General features: G+C 38.9%; 1 protein-coding gene across 7 annotated transcripts in view; it reads right to left on the reverse strand.

The window, feature by feature from the left end:
• Positions 3,543-21,066, reverse strand: part of FANCC (Fanconi anemia complementation group C) — an 88,155-nt gene continuing 70,631 nt past the window's right edge. For 4 of the 7 annotated variants that reach the window (XM_021381207.1, XM_021381211.1, XM_021381206.1 and 1 more), the window contains 5 exons: positions 16,270-16,345; positions 15,344-15,425; positions 10,269-10,440; positions 8,073-8,273; positions 3,544-5,920 (listed from right to left, as the gene is read on the reverse strand). In XM_021381207.1, coding sequence (XP_021236882.1) covers positions 5,777-5,920; positions 8,073-8,273; positions 10,269-10,440; positions 15,344-15,425; positions 16,270-16,345 — 675 coding nt within the window. In that variant the 3' untranslated portion in view covers positions 3,544-5,776. Of the gene's footprint in view, positions 5,921-7,354; positions 7,419-8,072; positions 8,274-10,268; positions 10,441-15,343; positions 15,426-16,269; positions 16,346-21,066 lie in introns of all 7 variants that reach the window. The other 3 variants (XM_021381210.1, XM_021381208.1, XM_021381213.1) reach the window with 3 other exon arrangements.

Genomic DNA, 21,066 nt, shown 5'->3' on the forward strand with positions numbered 1-21,066 from the left:
ATCTGTGCCTGCTGACAACACTACTAGAACTCTGCTGCAGTTCATCTGAGAAAAAATCTCTGATATTTTCCTAGTGTCTGATGGTAACCCAACCCTACCCCCACTGGGTCCTGGCCATCAGAAGGACTCAGTCACCATGAGAACACTTCAGCCATCATAAGGGGCTGGTGAGGTTTATTCCCTCCAGCAGACAGACAGCAGGTTAGAGGAAGGTGGCCAACACAAACAAGGGAATCCCCTTGCTGGCTTTCACTGTGAACAGACCACCCAACAACACATTCCTGCAATAAGCTGCTCCCAGCTAACGCAGTAGCAGGACTGGCTGCCATTAGAGTACGTGTTAACATCCAGACAAGTATCTGAAGGAAAACATCTACCATGAGGAAGAAGAAAGTACCAGAGAGGTAGGTGGATTTAAACAGCCCCATAAGGGAAAATTGCTAAAAATTAGGTGCTAGAGGGGGACCTCTGGCACCAGCTTGTTTGGTTGCAGTAGTGTTACTCATGTTACCCAGCAAACCACGATGATAGGCTAACACAGCCATTGAAGGCTATATGGAAAGTATAAAGACATGGACTAAAAACACGCTCGGTGTCAGGTGCAGTACTCCTCATTTAACATCACAGGTTTGACTTCTCAGACTCAGGTCTGGCAGCCGCAGCTCAAGTTCAGAAATTCTCATCTTGTACTCTTTCTTACATCACAATAAAAACTCCATTTTATTTAATGCAACATTCTCCACTCACACACAACATCAACATTTTGTTCTGTAATTTAAGAGTCTAGGAAATACATGGATCAAACTTGTATTTTTGGTGTTTGCTTTAGTAGTATCTTGTTATTTCTGCTGGACGTTTCATCAGTAACTTGTATGATACAAGAATTTTTTTGATTGTATTACCCCAAACCAAAACCAGTAACTGGTAACACAGCTGTTCCTAGCACACCTTGCAAAACAAAGTGCATTCTGCTTTGTATATGCACTGCACTGAGATCCTAACTGAAGAGAAGCCAGAGCAGTGTCTTTTTTTGAAGAAAACCCACAGATGCCAACCATCCCTCTCCCTGGGTGGAGAGCCTGCAGAACACAAAGGGCTGTAACATAACAGTCTTGGGCTGGAAATATCATCAACAAATATGATAAATTTACGGGTTGTATTCTTATTCAAAGCAAATCCATGAAGCATAACATTTTGAAAAGTTCTCCATGCAGTATAATATCTAGAATGAGAATGTGTGGTGACATGGAGATTGGAGAGAAGGGAACAAGCAACTTGTAGCCCTGATTTGAGGACTATTTGGCTGGTTCTGCATGTAAGTACAGCCCTGAAGGTTCGAAAGGACTTTTTCAGAAAGCAGAGATTGCAGAGGAGAAGATTATACACATTAGGCAGCTGATGCAGGAGCCACCACAGGAGAAATCCTCCACTACTCAGATCTACCAAAAACACTGTTGCCTACCACTGGCACACTAGCAAAAGCAGCTTCAATATCCCACGAAATCATGGTTTATGTTAATGCTAGATCATAATTCAAGCACTGTGAAAGAGCAATGAAAAAGTAACACTGAAGATTTATAACAACTACGCTAAATTAAGCAAAGAGAATGCCAGTATGGATGTTACTTTTTAAAGTTACGGATAGCATCAATTGGTTGCTTTTCTCTAAAGTCACCCCAAGCCAGCAAACCCTTCTTGTAATATTTAAATTATTCAGTACTTCTTAATAAGATAAACACAGGAAAACAAGAATATGCCTTTTCAGTGCTTGTTTTATTCTTTCTGCTATTACTACACATTTCCTTCCTGCTTGAACAGATCTCTCACTACTTTTAATAGGATATTGATTTTGTTTAAGAAAGTTACAAGAGTTTCCATGCATTTTGTTAGTGGTTAGAAAAAACACACAGTGAAAGGATGGTTAAAAATCTATCTCCAGGAATTTAATACCCATAGCATTGAATTAACAAATCTGCCAGAATCACACACTGCAACACTTTGCTTATCCTTTTAAGTAGGTAAAGTAACGTATAATTTTAATATGGAGAGAATTTAAGGAATCTCGCATCAAATAATGGGATTCTTCCTTTGGAGACAAATTTTAGGGTGTTTTTCATTCTAGCAAGAACATTCCGTAGTTGTTTCCACTACTACGTTCAACAAACGATTCAGTTTAATACAAAGAATTACAAAGTCACAGTGGTTGGAAGGGATCTCTGGAGATCATTTAGTTTAACCCCCTGCTAAAGCAGGTTCTCCACAATAGTTTGCACGGGAGAGTGTCCAGGTGGGTCTTCAATAATTCCAGAGAAGGAGACTCCACAACCTGTCTGGGCAGCCTGTTCCAGTGCTCTGTCATTCTCACAGTAAAGAAGTTCCTCCTCATGTTTGCCTCAAACTTTCTGTGTTTCAATTTCTGCTTGTTGCCCCTTGTTCTATTGCTGCACGCCACTGAAAACAGCCTGGACCCATCCACTTGACTCCTGCCCTTTAGACAGTAATAAGCATTGATGAGACCATCTCTCTCTTTTCTTCTCCAGGCTGAACAGCCCCAGGTCTCTCAGCCTTTCCTCATAAGGGAGATGCTCCAGGCCCCTCATCATCCCTGTGGCCCTCCGCTGGACTGTCTCCAGCAGTTCCCTGTCTTTTTTTAATTGGGGAGCCCAGAACTGGACCCAGTACTCCAGATGTGGCCTCACCAGAGCAGAGTAGAGGAGGATCACCTCCCTTGACCTGCTGGCCATGCTCTTTTTAATGCAACTCAGGATACCACACTGCTGGCTTATGGCCAACCTGTTGCCCACCAGAACATCCACGTCTTTCTCCGCAGAGCTCCTCTCCAGCAGGTCAGCCCCTACCTAGCCTGTACTGGTGCGTGCAGTTATTCCTCCCCAGGTGCAATGCTGTACACTTGCTCTTGTTGAAACCCATCAAGTTCCTCTCTGCCCAACTCTCCTGTCTGTTCAGGTCTTGCTGAATGGCAGCACTGCCTTCTGCTGTGTCAGCCAGTCCTCTCAGCTCTGAATCATCAGCAAACATGCTGAGGGCGGACTTTATCCCTTCATTCAGGTAGCTGATGAAGATGTTGAAGATGACTGGTCCCAGCACTGACTCCTGGGGAACACAACTTGTCACAGGCCTCCAATCAGACTCTACACCATCAGGCATGACCCTCTGAATTCTACAAGTCAAACTGTTTTCAATCTACCTCACTATCCCACTCATCTATCCCACATTTCCTACTCATCTTTACAAGGATGTTGCAGGAGACAGTGTCAAAAGCCTCGCTGAGGCCAAGGTACTGTCAAAGGTTTATGGGCTGGTTCAGCCTGGTTCTGTGACTCATGATACGGGGGGACCCATGGACCCATGCCGCAGGAAAAGGGAAAAAGCGGAAAGGGTAGGGAGATGGGCCTAAAATCAGAACAGTGGTAATGATCTGAGGAGGAAAGCTAATTTACTAAAAAAGATATTGGAATACAAGATAACACAATATAATACAATAGAATACAATATAATTGGAATTGAAGCTAATTAATCAAATAAAATGAGAGAGAGAGAGTGCCCAAAAAATCCAAAGGCCTTACTCTAATGCTGAAGCGGAGATGACTACCTGGGATGAGTAGAAAAGGAAAAGAGGGCATCTTGTGACCTGCAGACAGTTTTATCTTTCCCCCTGAACGGAAAACAGAAACAGAACAACGGAAAGTCCTCCGAGGATGTAGTTCTTTTTCTCTTCTATCAGCGATCCACGGAACTGGAGCATTAACTCTTTAACTCCCAGTGCACTACATGATGTTATGATGTGGAATACCAATAACCAACAGTCATAAAACCATAACAGGTAAACATCCACTGCTCTCTCCTCATCTCCCCAAACTGCAATGACATCACAGGAGGCTACCAGAGTGGCTGAGCATAATTTCCCCTTGGTGGTTATGTGTTGACTACTTCTGATAACATTCTTCTCTTCCAATTGCTTAGGGATGACATCCAAAACAAGTTGTTCCATGACCTTTCCAGGTTAGAGGTGAGGCTGACTGGCCTGTAATTGCAAAGATGACAGACAGCAGTTTAGCAATCACTTCTGCCAACTCTATCAGTGCTTGTGGGTGAAACCCACTGGGACCCATTTGTGGGCATGGATTTTGCCTAAGCAATCTTTCATCAGCTCCTCCTCAGCCAAGGGGAAGACATTCATCCACCAGACTCTACTTGCCCTTCAGTTATAATAAGCACAGAATAGAAAATCAGGTTGCTTGATTTAGATTTTGTGGATACATGTACCAACAACCAAAAATATGCAACATAACTCTCTTTGATTTTTTCATTCAGAACTATTTTTAATCCAAAAAGACAAAAAGCAGTGTTCTTGACAGATGTATTCAGTTTTTACTACTTCTTCATATGCTGAAATCAAACGTCACAAATACATTAACAAATTTGCCAAGAGTGCATATAACTTCTGTAATTCAGCCTGATGTGACTCACTAGGAACAAAATTGTAAGCAATCAGTCAACAATTAACAGAAATATCCTTCCACTTCTTGTAGCCAAGCAAAACTAAGAACATTGCTTTTTTTCTCTCTTGCTCAAAAACAAATGCTACACCCATAAAACTGTACTAATTTAAGATACAAATTTTTGATGTCATATGCAAGAATACTATTTCACAGTATCACAGAATATTTTCCATTGGAAGGGATCCATAAGAATTTCAAGTGGTATCTTTTAATATAGAGTAAGTGTTGATATAAAAGCTAGGTAGGTAATACATGACCCTTCCAACTTCTGCAATTGTGTGATTCTGTGAAATCAGTTAAGATGCTCTACTGTTATTGTTCTTAGTGCTTGTTTTATTTAGTTAAGCTAGAAACAAGTTCACAAAAGTTCTTGGATAAAACAAGAAGGCATTGCTCCTTGTTCATGCTCTTCTCATCAGACAAATAAAGAAAGAAGTAAGCAAACAAACCATATCTCTGGCAACAGAAAAGAAGGAGACTGCAACCACAATCCTCTCTTTTTAGGAAATTTGGGCCTCAAATTGGAGTTTCCTTATACCTATATTTTATTTGCCCTACTTTGTCTGCATGAAAAAAAAAAAAAAAAGATTTCCTGAGCAATAACCTCAGTGTGCACACACGGAAAATAGGCTGACAGAAAATTCTGTGCCACATCTGCTGATTGAGACCAGCTATTGGCATCATACATTGCAGAGAACATTGTCCTGTGAAAGCTGCAGCACTGTTAAATAATCATTTAACAAGTGTGAAAGGAGCTCTATTTTGGAAATGTTTTCAAAAAGAATTAAGAAGTTCAGGAAACACTGCTGATTTCCTGAGAACATGGAGTGCATTCACCATGAATCATTAACTCTCACTTGAGATCATCATTAGTCACATAAAAACAGAATTATAGAACAAAACATTCTAAAACAACTTACCAACCAAACAATTGGATAAAATTGCTCATAAAGCCATGAGTAATTCGGGAGAAAAACTGATCCACAGACAGATAAACAAGGAGATGAGTAAACTGCTTTAAATGACACAGGTCTCTTGTAAAAGAAGGAGCTCAGAACAAAGTCTTCGATCATCTTTAATACTGTTGTGTCCTCACAGTTTACATTTCTAAACGGTGTGGGGGAAGACAAAGTTATGGGATATCCTCAAGAAAGAGACATTTCTTCTACCCTTGCTAACCCAGCAGTGCAAGACATTCATGAAAGGCTGACACATGAATAAAAATCTAACTCACTGTCTGGACAGAGACAACGCTAAACTTTCAATGCTAGTTTTTGAAGAAGTTCATTCAACAGCTTCACAGTCCTTTGGTTTTCTCCTCCATTATGTTTAATTCTGTATACAGTACGGATAAGCAGGCTACAAACTTCCTTGCTCATGTCAGTTGTCTCAGTAATCTGAAGGAAAACAGAGAAATGGGAAATAATGCAATTAATTTATTAAGTGCAAGTTATTCTCTACTAATGTCAGCAACATAACCACATATATCTCCCTTATAGCTGAACACGAGATGCTCTGAAAATAAAAGCTGAGCTCAAAAGAAAGTTTCATTTTACCCAAGCAGTCTTTTTTGACACACCTTGGAGGAACTGAGCATCTTTGAGACATCTAAGATCCTCTAAAATTAAAGTGAAACAAATAAAAATACCAAAAAGTTTTTAACTCCAAATAGACAGACAGTGCAACCATTTAGAAGTTGTCTCCTTGGAAACCAACTGAAAGTATATTAAGTTCTTGATGGGTTTAGGGAGACAATTCAATTCTATGTTTCAAAGAGTAAAAATATATCCCTCTGCCAGACAGTGACAAAATACCACAGGAAGACCCTAAGGCACAATTTCTGAAGATCCGGTGGGTTAATCTCAAAGTTTACTAAGCTAACCAAAGTCACTGCCATGCAGCACAATTTGGTGCTGTATGTGGTTTTGGGCACCATAATATAAAAGGTACATAAAACTATTAGAGAGCGTAAGTTAACTATAGGCATCTATGAGTTGCAAGATTCTGCATGGAGAATTTCTGCAGCTTTACTGTTAGGACAGAATATTTTTTTCAGTGAGATCTTGTCAAATGTGTCAAGAAGGAAAATAGTTTGACTGTAGCTGAAATAAGAGGCTGCTCCAAAAGTAATGCCTCCTCTTTTTTGTTGGCCCACAATGGCAGAGGCAGATTCTGATTATAGAGCAGTAGAGGTTGAACGTTCCCACCAATATTCCATTGCATTTTGGTGCCATGCAACAGATGGCAGCCAAGGGGCAGTCTGATGTGGAAGTGTGTATGAAGCGAAGGTCTGTCACTGAATTCCTCCATGTAGAAAACACTGCACCCACTGACATTCACTGATGCTTGCTGAACATTTATGAGGACCAGTGGATGTAGCACAGTGAGGCAGTGGGTGGTGCATTTCAGCAGTGGTGACAGTGATGTGAAAGACAAGCCACATTCTGTATAGTCATGCACAGCTGTCACGCCATGAAATGAAGAGCATCTCGATCAGGTCATCCATATGAATCAGTGGATTATGACGACGGAATTGTGTACAGAACTGAATATCGGTTTCAATGCATTGGAAATGATGATGGCAAAGTTGAGATACAGCAAAGTTTGCATCAGGTAGGTCCCTGAATGCTCACACAGGAACAGAAAGAACACTGCACGCAAGTCTGTCAGGACCTATTGAACCAATACAAGGCTGAAGGTGAGTTTCCTGAATCATATCATTACCAGTGATGAGATGTGGTGTCTCCACTATGAGGCAGAGACAGAACAGCACTGTAAGGAGCAGGAACATGTCAATTCCTCATGAAGAAAAAGCTGAAGGTGCACTTTACCTCATCAGGTAAAATGATGAGCACTGTCTTTTGTGATAGGAAAGGCGTGATCCTCCAGGATTTCCTGGAACACCAAGAAACCATCAGTTCTGACTGCTGACCAAGCTGAAGGCTCAAACTTCCAGAATCAAGCCAGAGAATGAGACAACCTTTCTCTTGTTAAAATGATATGGCTAGGCCCTATACCAGTTTGAAGACCATGGAGCACAGTGCCAATCTTGGCTGGACTGTCCTATCACACCTACCATACAGTCCAGATTTGGTGCTTTCTGACTTCCATCTCTTCGGGCTAATGAAAGACGGACTGTGTGGGCAACATTTTCCTAGCAACGATGCCATCATAGGAGCAGTGAAACAGTGGGTCACATCTGCTAGTGCAGACTTTTATAAGCATGGCATGCAGACTTTTGCTCATTGCTGGAGAAAATGCATAGCTAATGGTGGTGACTATATTGAAAAATAGTGCTTTGTAGGTAAGAATTTGCTCAATCAAATAGTATTATTGTGCTCTTTGTTTCTGTTGCAGTTTCCATGGAAATAAATAGGAGGCATTTCTTTCAGAGTGACATATGCAGACTATATAGCAGGTTAGCTATTGTTTGTGTAGTCAAATCTTCAGTTCTCTTTCTTAAGATGTAGAATCTTAAATCCAAAGTTGTATGAATGATATATTTTACCTAAACTGGGGGGGGAAGGAAAAAAACAAATCACCACTTACATGGGAAATAAATTCCTGGGCAATCATATGTCCTCCAGAAGAAAAGAGTAAAAAGCTGGTAAGAAGATGTGTTATAAGACACCGGGTATGACATTGTTCTGTATCTGCTATATTGTTTACAGAAGGCAGCAGATCTCCAAATGAAAGGACAGTACAGTTGTAGAGCATCATCAGATGACTGTAGACAGCTTGAGATTCTACCTGTAAGGAACAATGGCAAAGGATGCAGGATGAGAGAAGAGAAAAGGTCACCTATGGTATTTTTCCTATGGATTTATTCACTAATAGGAAGCTGAATACTTGGCAGAAACAACCAAACATTAAAAAGTCTGCATTTAGGCAGCAGGGTGAACAGGGTAGGAAGGGCAGTACACATTTCTTTTATACAGATTCACACACACAAAGATGGGCAGAATGGATTTGTTAACTTTCTTTAGTCTTGCAAACTAAGCAAGGAGGGCACAAAGCCAGGATTTGACCTTTTTTAATAATAAAAGGAAATAGAGAAAGTTCCTCAGTAGAACATGGTCAGATTTTTGCGTTGTGGGAAAAAGAAAAGAGGATTCTCAAGGGCTCATTTCAGTATTGCTCCTAAAATCAATTAAATCCCCATGCAACCTGACCTCAACTGATAAAATGTTCTGGTAAGAATGCCATTTTTTCCTTCTTCCTGAGTTGTTTGCAAATTATGTTTTTACTTTTGAGTTAGCCAATAAAAACTAATTTTTACTGGGTGTAGAAAACAGAAGACTTTGGCTCCTATACAACAGAAAAAGAACTAACTTAACATTAATTCTGTTCACTCTATTAAATTTAAACTGAACAAACTGATAATTAAGAATTAAATAAATAGACAAAAACTTAACTTAGAAACATGCAAGACAAAGGGAAAAAATATAGTACTGCAAACTCAAAGGAAAAGGATAACTATTTTTCAACCACATTCAGAAAGACAACTTGTTTCAATCAGTTACCTGACCTCATTTTTTCTCATCCCTTCTCCATTAACATTTACACATAAAATAGTCTGAAAAGGCTATAATAAAAAAGCAAAGACCTAACTTAAGGCATAAGCTTAGCATAAGCTGTAGGAATACGTGTCAAGTAGCCTAGTCTGTGGAAAATAAGTTTTTTTCACTCTTAGTAACCCAAGAAAAGGATCATACTGAACTGAAATATGAGACCTCTGGGAATAGATGAGTAACTGTGTGGGATCTCAGTGGAAAAGCTTTCTTCTCATTGAAGTTTCTCACACGTTGATTGCGAATAACAAACTGATAGTATAAGGGACACACAGGAAGAAGGTTTTTTATGTGGGACAACGTAATTTCAGCTGGAACAGAAAAATGCTGCATATATATAGATCTCAGCACTTACAAGTCCTTTGGCTTTACTCAACCATATGTATTGCTTGGGTACTGAATACTTTCCCAAAAGTATATTCTAAAACTCTGGTTTCTTTACTCCTCTGTACCTCTGACTTAACTCTACTCAACTAATATCCTGCCTCTGCTCCTGAGCATAAGAAATTAAATAGAAAAATATTAAGAAGTGATTGACATGTGAGCTTGCGTAGATACTAGGGGGAGGGAAGGAAACAAAATATTACAAAACATGCTGTAGAATTAGATGTAAAATGAATGCATGTTTTACTAGTGTTATGTATTAAGCTGCATTTTTAAATCAAATCAGTTTTTGAATTAAGAAAACCTAGATACTACAGCCAGATTTTGAAACTGGGCTTTGTAGATCAGATTGCTCAGGCTAGTTCAGACTTGCATAATAGGTCTCAATTAAAGACTTCCATGCACTTACAGTCACACAGAGATACACACCAGTCTACACAGTACAAGGACTAAAGTTCTGACACTGCTTCATTCTGCCAGAAATTTAGCATGTGGGTATATAATATACTTATTATATTATACTTATACCTTATTTGAAAGAAAGACAAATAGGTGCTAATCTATATAAGTCTTTGAAAAGTGGAAAAAGTTTTCTAAATGTAACCAAGAAAAATCACAAAAATTAGCTTTCAGCTTCTCCACTGCAATACAGATCCCAGGAGACCTTGCAAAACCAGTACCTTCTTCAATGTAGAGCTTTCAATTTTCTGTTGCATACAATTTATTTTATAGCAATGAGGTATAAGCAGACTACTGACTGATTATTGCTGATTATTATTACATTACCCACCATTGTTTGAGTCCTTTGTTGGTTTTCATTCTGAGGACAGTAGTAAAATGCCAACAGCCACAGCAAAGCATCTGGGGCTACAGCTGCTTTCAGTAGTTGCTCTGCTGCAATATCCAGCCATTCTCCAAAACAAGCAACCAAAAACCAGATTTCATAAAGCTCAGCAAAAGAGCTGGAAAATGAAGAAGATACAATTAAACATTTTATTAAACACTTTGAAATTTCTTAGGTTAACTGCGAAGAGCACTGACATGAAAATAAAGATCACTTTAAGATAATGCCTTACCTGCTAAGCAGACTCATTTACTCCATTATCTGCAGACAGGTCAAAGAGGACACACTCAATGCTATTAACAGATTAACTCTGCCCATAAAACAAAATATCTCTAACACCAGTTTCCAACATATAGCTGTGACAAAACATTATGTATTAAAATATACATCATAAATTATTACTCGATACTCTCCAGTCTAAGGACTACCAAAACTTAAAATCAATTTAAAATCAATTTAAATACCACATTCTAATGTATCGTTGTCTTATTTCGGTTTTCAATTTCTCTGTCTTGTTTATACAGCACATATTTTTGGTAGTTTATGAGGAAGTATACTTAGGTGAATTAAGAATAAAGTTTTTAAGGATATCCATTTCCTGACTTAGAATTCTGTTCCTCTTTAATGAAGATTTGGAAGATATTTAGAATCTGGGCTACTGCAGAATGGAAAAGAAAGATCTGAATGGGTCACAACTCATTTCTACACTCTCACATACTCATCTAAAGCAAAGTTAGATCATTTTCATCACAATTGATTCAACTGAAGAAAAGAGACATAAGGGAGTAACGCAAACCAAAGGTGGGTTTCCATTAGCAAAAAGTTAAACAGAACATGGAAGAAAGAATAGAGGGCTGTGATCAGCTATGAAGAGTCTGATTGGAGGCCTGTAACAAGCTGTACTGGGTCCGGTCTTATTTAACATTTACATCAATGACATGGGTGAAGGGACAGAGTATGAAGAGACAGAGTACATCCTGCTCCCATTCTGTAAGACCTGGATAGATGGGAGAGCTGGGCAGAGAGGAACTTGATGGGTTTCAACAAGAGCAAGTGTACAGCATTGCACCTGGGGAGGAATAACTGCACGCACCAGTACAGGCTAGGTAGGGGCTGACCTGCTGGAGAGGAGCTCTGCGGAGAAAGACGTGGATGTTCTGGTGGGCAACAGGTTGGCCATAAGCCAGCAGTGTGGTATCCTGAGTTGCATTAAAAAGAGCATGGCCAGCAGGTCAAGGGAGGTGATCCTCCTCTACTCTGCTCTGGTGAGGCCACATCTGGAGTACTGGGTCCAGTTCTGGGCTCCCCAATTAAAAAAAGACAGGGAACTGCTGGAGACAGTCCAGCGGAGGGCCACAGGGATGATGAGGGGCCTGGAGCATCTCCCTTATGAGGAAAGGCTGAGAGACCTGGGGCTGTTCAGCCTGGAGAAGAAAAGAGAGAGATGGTCTCATCAATGCTTATTACTGTCTAAAGGGCAGGAGTCAAGTGGATGGGTCCAGGCTGTTTTCAGTGGCGTGCAGCAATAGAACAAGGGGCAACAAGCAGAAATTGAAACACAGAAAGTTTGAGGCAAACATGAGGAGGAACTTCTTTACTGTGAGAATGACAGAGCACTGGAACAGGCTGCCCAGACAGGTTGTGGAGTCTCCTTCTCTGGAATTATTGAAGACCCACCTGGACACTCTCCCGTGCAAACTATTGTGGAGAACCTGCTTTAGCAGGGGGTTAAACTAAATGATCTCCAGAGATCCCTTCCAACCACTGTGACTTTGTAATTCTTTGTATTAAACTGAATCGTTTGTTGAACGTAGTAGTGGAAACAACTACGGAATGTTCTTGCTAGAATGAAAAACACCCTAAAATTTGTCTCCAAAGGAAGAATCCCATTATTTGATGCGAGATTCCTTAAATTCTCTCCATATTAAAATTATACGTTACTTTACCTACTTAAAAGGATAAGCAAAGTGTTGCAGTGTGTGATTCTGGCAGATTTGTTAATTCAATGCTATGGGTATTAAATTCCTGGAGATAGATTTTTAACCATCCTTTCACTGTGTGTTTTTTCTAACCACTAACAAAATGCATGGAAACTCTTGTAACTTTCTTAAACAAAATCAATATCCTATTAAAAGTAGTGAGAGATCTGTTCAAGCAGGAAGGAAATGTGTAGTAATAGCAGAAAGAATAAAACAAGCACTGAAAAGGCATATTCTTGTTTTCCTGTGTTTATCTTATTAAGAAGTACTGAATAATTTAAATATTACAAGAAGGGTTTGCTGGCTTGGGGTGACTTTAGAGAAAAGCAACCAATTGATGCTATCCGTAACTTTAAAAAGTAACATCCATACTGGCATTCTCTTTGCTTAATTTAGCGTAGTTGTTATAAATCTTCAGTGTTACTTTTTCATTGCTCTTTCACAGTGCTTGAATTATGATCTAGCATTAACATAAACCATGATTTCGTGGGATATTGAAGCTGCTTTTGCTAGTGTGCCAGTGGTAGGCAACAGTGTTTTTGGTAGATCTGAGTAGTGGAGGATTTCTCCTGTGGTGGCTCCTGCATCAGCTGCCTAATGTGTATAATCTTCTCCTCTGCAATCTCTGCTTTCTGAAAAAGTCCTTTCGAACCTTCAGGGCTGTACTTACATGCAGAACCAGCCAAATAGTCCTCAAATCAGGGCTACAAGTTGCTTGTTCCCTTCTCTCCAATCTCCATGTCACCACACATTCTCATTCTAGATATTATACTGCATGGAGAACTTTTCAAAATGTTATGCTTCATGGATTTGCTTTGAATAAGAATACAACAAATTTGACCACCACTAAGCATACAACTCACCATGACTTTTCTGTACCATGACAGTGCCTGGTCTGGGGTCATGTAACTTCCACTTCTGTCCCCATTACAATTTCTGCCCACTCTGTAGTGGCAACTACGTCAACCACTCGAATGTGGCTCACTTTTTCTGGGATGTTATTTTCTCCCAAACTTACGTAAGTTCACTTTATTTTAAAATATCACATAACATTTGCAGTTTACTGAGATGACTAGAAATAATAAAAGTAACTGAACAGAAGCAATCTGTTCATTAGAAGACAGAAATCTTTTTGCTGTAAAACTTAGTGTTTGGTGAAAAAAACACTGGAAAATGAGAGCACCTTATAAAAAGAGAGTAGTGACTGAGACAAAACGATATGCTGTGCAGTAGCTACTTTTGCTCCTCTGTTAATCTTATTAAGTAGAAAGGATATAGGATCAGGAATAAAGCAGTGAGTGAAAATTAAATACAGTTCCTTGTTGATATTAGTACTCAAGAACTTAGGTTGGATCTGTTTTCTTGCCAACTGAACTGGGTTTTGGAGAAAAAATAATTGTTGCAAGAATCCTGAAGGAAGTAAGAAGACATTCTGGCAAGCACAATACTATTCAAACTGTGTATTAACAAGGAAGGGAGGTGAAAAGACAATATAAGCCAGTAATGGACTAGGGAACAAAGGAAAAGAGACGTGCTTCTTTTACTGTAATATATTATGATGGATTATATTTTATTTGTTCTGAGTAATGTATTTTTAAGAAATCGGGGTCAGACACTGGTCAATTTCAAGGACAAAAACATCTGACAGACTTCAGAGCAGAACAGACAAGACATAGCACTGAGCTGCAGTTCATACAGAAAGCAAGAAGTATGAACCAGACATCCAGGCCTCGGAGGGAACAGCAAAAAGCTTTTTTCTGACAATAAAAATAAAAGCCTTCACACTTCAACTGAAACAATCTGTGGATTGAAGGATCTGCCTCCCAGAATCTATATCACCTAGGTATTATATGTCTCTATTAAAATACTTCATTTTTTAAATCAAAACAAAACAGGCTCCTGGAAATTTAAACACTCTTTAATATTCCTTGGAAAGCTCACTCTTGAATCAGATCTACGCAGACTCGTATCAAACCTCTAGCCAAATGAAGTCTCATTACACATCCAACAAGGAAGAATTACAGGGCAGCAAGAGATAGAGATGCATCATTTTTTCATTCTTCCCATGTAGTTCCGGAATATCTACTACCAAAGCAGAATTTACCAAAACAAACACAATCATTCATTACAGTAATTTAGAGAAAAATATTTAGAGAAAAATAACAAACACAGAAGGGCAACAGGTCACAAACATGGGGTGTCTGCTCAAAGAGCAATATAACAAACACTGAAATAGTCTTGCAGTCTTATCTTCATGAATAAAATTAGAAAGTTTGGATGTTTGTATAAGCCTTCAGAAACTCAATACAACCTTGTTCATAAAACAGGCCATATCCAAAAGGCTCACAACACGCTCTTTCCAAAACTAGCTGCTTTTTTGGTGGAAGTGTTCTCTTGTTACACCAGTAAAATGGGGGAATGTCAGATCAACTTTCCAACCAGTATTCTCATCTCTCTCTCCTCCAGCTCATAATCTGGTCTCTGTCTTTCCACCTGATGATCCTTTCCATATATCTTCTCACAGTACTTCTTCAGAACTTCACGTGTGATGCTTTAACTAGCCAAAAATGGCTCCTTTTAAGTGTCTTTAGGATTCTGCATCCTAAAGGACAAAGAACAGGTAATGGCATTGCTACTTATTGGAAAAGTTCTGGTTGATAACTTGGCATTGGACCCTCTCTGGACATGACAATGGCTTTTGAACATTCTGGTTAAACAGAATTGAAATTCAATCCTGAATCAGTTTTAAAGTTTCATGGGAGAAATGGCAGAGTAGGCGGGTAAGCATTTCTGTTACAGTTAGCTGTTTGCTGAAGTTTAAGGAACAAGTTTGTTTTTTTTCTTTAAGGGCATACTGGCCAGGTGTATAGATGCTACAAAGTTCTTGTTTAGTAAGTAACTTAAGTGGTAGACTTTAAAACAAAGCTAAATTTAAGAGAAGAATATAGGCTTAATGAAATGTGGTCATTTCAGATGACGTCAGATGACATGACTTTTCACAAAAACACACTCAAATGACAAAACGTTAGAAATACTGCTTACCTAATGCTTGTATCTTCCACTATAGATTTGAGTATATCCGAAATGTGTTTCAAATGTTGCAGCCAGTGTGAAGATGGCAATTCTGAGGAGGGAGAATGAAAATAAAAGTCTTAGAAGATGGCTTTTCACTTTTTCATTTGAAAAGTTTCTGTCCAACTAGAATAGAACAATAAACACAATTGAACACATTAAGATAGCATTAAAGCTTCTGCACAGGATTCAATGATCATCAAGCAATTAAAATTTCCTCTTAAAAATTTCCCAATTTTCATCAATAACTCTTTTTGTGTTTCTTAGAACAGTTCATTGACAGAGCCATGAGAGAAATGACAGTTAGGAATACTCTTTGAATAAGCGTGATGTACCCTTGTGTAAATTCTACCCCAGTATTAACATCTCGTGAGCGGAGCAGAAGTTATTGCTCGTGAAAAACTGTATAACACTGAGTAGTACTTTGTGATTTATCTAAATGGGAAATCTAAAAAAAAAAAAAAAGAAAATTAGGTTTGCAAAACCTAAACAGCAGAACTCAAGCTTCTCTTGTTCAGAGACAAACAACAAGGCAATGTAGTATTTTTGTACATATATGGCATATAATCACAATTAATGGTATTTTATTTAGTATGCCTTATAGACTTCCATATCTTGTCTTAATTCCCAATATCATAGTTTTAATACAAAAATAATGCACCCTTCCTCTATTATTGTCTTACAATTTTCTTTAAAGTTAAATCTGTTATAGTCACATAATAATAAGATGTTTCTATTTAAAAATTCAATAAAAGAACATTATTAAAATTGTTACACCAAAACACCTAGTTTAGGAAATGGCAAAACTTAGTCTTAGTCCTGTTTAAAGTTGTTTTAACACATATAAAGACAATGCAAGTTAGATAATGCTGCAAATATGTCCTGAAGAAACTTACCAGAAGGGCGTCTTAGTAAGGCTATTACAAGAGGCTGGTGGTGGTGAGGGAAGTAGGCCTTCAGAGGAAATTTATGCTAAGATAAAAAATTATTATTTTAAGAGCTTTCTGGTCAAATTTCAAGACAAGCCCATAGCAAACAATCTCATCCAACACAGTAACCAGCAACACAGTCTGAAGCAAGAGAACACAGAAGTAATTCTACACTTAATTTTAAGATTTTATACAAAGAAGAAATGGAGACACCTATGAAAAGCTTGACTATTAAAATTATTTATGGTTTGTTTATAGATTTTTTTTAAATACATGCTTTAAAAATGACTTAATAGTGCAAAGAAAATTACATTTTAATATTCCTAGGCTTTCTCCTGTAATCATGAACATCTTCATTCTTAATACACAAAGGCTAAAATAGATACTAGTTTAATTTCAATTTCCACTGTAAACAGGTTCATGGATCATATCAAACTAAGAATTAGTAACATCAACAAAATCTAAGAGTGTAATGTAGATTATTGCTTTATGTTTAAAAAATGGAAAAGTAAAATTCTTAAGACATGACTCAGCACAAGGTAGGGTAGTCATGGATAACATACTGGTCCCCTATTTATCTGAGTGTGTGCAATTCAGATGATGCGTACATAGCTACTTCTGCAATCGTTAGATTAACAGCAGTATACCTTTAATCTTTTTGTTCTGCAAGCATCTACTACAGCATGTCCGAGGTACAGCATGAATGTGCACATATGGTATGAACTCTATTTGAGGTGGACTGAAACCTGGCTGAACACCCAGGCCCAGAGGGTGGTGATGACCGTCACTACAAGCTGGAGCCCAAAATCAGCAGTGTACCCTAGGGGTCAGTACTGTGTTTGATTCAGCTTATCATCTTCATTAACAATCTGAATGATGGGGCAGCGTGCACCAGCAAGTTTATTTGGTGACACAAAAGTGGAAGGAGTCATGGATGCACCACAGGGTCAGGCTGCCATCCAGAGGCTGGAGAAATGGCCTGACAGGAACCTCAAGAAGCTCATCAAGGAAAAGTGAAAAGTCCAGAGCCTAGGGAGGAACAATCTGAGGCACCAGGACATGCTGGGGGCCACACAGATGAAATGCAGCTCTGCAGAAAAGGACCCAGGGGTTCCAATGAACACCAAGTTGAACATGAGTTGACTACGTGTCCTTATCACTAAGAAGGCTAACACTATTCTTGGCTGCACTAGGCAAAGTATTTGCCAGCAGATCAAGAGAGATAATCCTTACACTCTACTCAGCATTGCTGAAGCTGCACCTGGAGCACAGGTCCAGTTCTCAGCCTAACAGTACAAGAGAGACCTGGAGATATTGGAACAAGTCCAATGTAAGACCATCAAGGTGATCAAGGGACTGGAGCACCTTTGCTGTGAGGAGATTGTTCAGCCTGGAGAAAAGAACACTCAGAGTAGAATCATAAAATATCTTGAGTTGGAAGGGACCCACAAAGATCATTAAGTTCTTGCTGGTTTCACACAGCACCACCCAAAATTCAAACAATGTATCTGAAAGAGGTGTGCAAATGCTGCTTGAACTCTTGTAGCCTGGGGCGTACCCACTGCTCTGTGCAGGCTGTTCTATGCCCACTGCCCTCTGGTGAAGAACCTGTCCCTAACCCCCACCTGCCTCTCCCCTGACACAGCTCCATGCTGTTCCCTCGGGTTCTGTCGCTGTTACCAGAGAGCAGAGCTCAGCACTGCCCCCCCTCTTCCTGTGAGGAGCTGCAGCCACCATGAAGCTGTTCTGGGCTGAACAGACGCAGGGACCTCAGCTGCTCTTCACACATCTTGCCCTCAGACCCTTCACCATCTTCACAGTCTTCCTTTGGACACTCTCTAACAGTTTCATGTCCCTCTTCTATTGTGGTACCCAAAGTCACACCCAGTGCTGGAGGTGAGGCCACAAAGCACAGAGCAGAGAGGGACAATCTCTCCCCTTGCTCACTGGCAGTGCTGGGCCTGGTGCACGCCAGTTCTGACAATGGTCTTGTGCAAACCTGTGCTAGGTGGCCCTGCAGGAACAAAGGGCTGGGGTCCAGATGACTACCAGAGGTCCCTTCCAACTTCAGCTATTTTGTGATTCAACTGTCTGTACCTTAGAACTGGCTCCCTTCCTTTTAGAGTAAGAGAATAGTTCATAAAACAGATCAACTCTTGAAATACAGACTGGGAATATGGACTATAGAATGTGACATCCTTCTAAACCCAATGAAGACCACATTCTGTTTGGGAAAACATACTTAATTTGTGAAATACATGAATGTACCTTATAAATATACAGAATGACACAATCCCTCTCTATTCATTTTTTTGTTCTGTAAACAATTAATTGAAATTAATTGAAATTATAGCACAGTAATATACACAGTAATCTTAGCCAGTGTATCTCTAGTATGGTAAGGCTAGAAGTCTACTTACTAGGTGGAACTAGGTTAATTAAAAATTAATAATCCCTATATTAAAGTATGCATGCAGTCAATTAGCTTGAATCAAAAATTCCCTTGAAAAAGCAGTCCTTGACACGGTTATTAGTAGCCAAGACAAACCACAGCATAAGTTATATATGAAAACAATATTGTAAAGCATGTGAAAATCAGTTCCACCACATGGTTTAAGCAAAGAAAAACATTTTTTGCTTCCTATAATACATACACAGTAGTTTAGGCAGATCTTTTCTTACATAAGCCATCACAAATTGCTGAACAAGTTACCAAGAGACAGAACTTGTTTGGATGTGGCTGATTATACTAATTGCCATGATGTAAAACAGGAAATAAAATTTGAAGACTATCGTAAAATATCTATCCAGCTATTTAGAACAACATTCCCAGGTGAAAACCACTTACAGTCCTAATGGAAAACAACCCTGGAAAAAAAAAAATAGTTTCCATCAAATAAAAACATGAGCTTTAAGTTCATAAATTTATAACTAACTTGACCCAAAATCCTTAAGCCAGCCCTTGCTACCATCATAAACTTGAAGGAAACCTGCTTCTACAAAGCACGAAGAAAATCATCCCAACAGTGGATCCCAGTACAGTCTACAAAGTTTTTAGAAAAAACAGCTAGTTCTGACAGTGCCACATAGGAATGGGGAATCATTCTCCTGCTGTCTTCTAAACCTGTGCAGCTGTCAGACATAACTTGGTTCTTCAAAACATTTTTTAGACACTTCTATTTGCTTAGCCTTTTTTCAATAAACTGTACTCAAAATTCCTAAGATCTTAGATGACCTAGCCCACAATCTTCTTCATGCTCTGTCATTAATGGTTTTACCATTCTGCAAAGAAAAGTCAAGGGAGGAAATTATGTCACTGACAGCCATCCAGAAAAGATGGATGGACAAAGATGGGCGCCCTATGTATATGTAATATTACTAAGACAAAAAATACAGAGTGATTTAAACCAAGTTTAGGAAGTAACCTGCCTGCATATTTTTCTGCCAGCGGTAAGTTAACTTCATGGTTAACTCAAACTGTGAGACAAGGGATTTTAAATCCTAATATTGAAGAAAGCATCTTAACTAAAGCCTCATAAATTAAACTGTATAAGATTCAAATAGAGAAAACGTTTAAGACCACTTTCAGAGAAGTCAGCAATAGTCCATGCTTTAACGTTAGTCGAAGAAGGACTTTTCACCGTGAAAACAAACACATCACCTGCACAACAGGATTAGTGCTTGGGTGTCTGGTGAGTGTGGGATCTTTACTTGTTTTCTCCACCCAGTCACCCGCACCTGAGGCTATATAATGTACTGCTACCTCATGCAGCCAGAGTGGCATAAAATTAACATGTACAGCACCTACATATTAAGCAAGACAGCTGCAGTTTCATCCTTAAGTCATACTGCCTGAAGACAGAATATGACAGATTCAATCACAATGGTAATTAAAGGTCAGTATATCACAAGTTCCCACATGAAAGCCCACAATTTTCTTAGCTACCATCTCCCCAAGAAATTGCAAAACTCAAAGGAATGGAAAATTTCCTTTAGTCTAAAACAGAAAGTATTAAATGATAATTTCAAAACTTACAATACAGGCATTGAAGTTAAAGGCAAACAAAACAAACAACATGATTAGCATGAGAAGTGACAGTGTGATCTAAGAAACTAGAAAGAATTTTGTTACCTACAAACAGAACAAGACCTTTTTGTGTCTTCTATTTTAAACATCAAAAGTGAGAAGCTGAACCTGCTGTTGGTTTAAGTCATACATACAAAAATTAATTGACTTAATTCAGTTCAGTATGAACAATGTAAAAGCCTGTGCAAAAGAAAGGATGCTAAGCTGGGAAATATGAAGCTTTAAAGTGAGGAAATTTTTCAGAGTGGCCAGTGTTAAAGGCCAGAAATTGGACAGGCATGCAAAGAGCGGACAGCAGAGAGGACTGGAGATAGGGTTGGGGTTATTATGTCTGTTTTGTTTATTCTCAAGAACTCTGCTACTGCAAAAGGAAAACTCTAAAGTTTTTTGTCTTTTCTGTCAAAGATGCCTGACAAAAATCATACAAGCACACTGTGATAATAATTTAACTGCCCCTGAGAAAATTACAGTTAAGGTTGTAGGATTATTCCAGGATAAGTTCAGGTAAATTTCTCTGCTATACTGTTCCATACTGTATTTTTATTCACAGGTTAAAATGCCTGAAGTGAAATTTGGCATATATGTACAATCATAGGGGGACACTATTATTAAACTCATTATAATCTGTGACCATTGGTAACAGTAGAATTGTTATTTTCTTGCAAAATTTTGTATCT

The sequence above is a fragment of the Numida meleagris genome, chromosome Z, assembly GCF_002078875.1.
Source record: "Numida meleagris isolate 19003 breed g44 Domestic line chromosome Z, NumMel1.0, whole genome shotgun sequence".
NCBI classification, from domain to species: Eukaryota; Metazoa; Chordata; class Aves; order Galliformes; family Numididae; genus Numida; species Numida meleagris.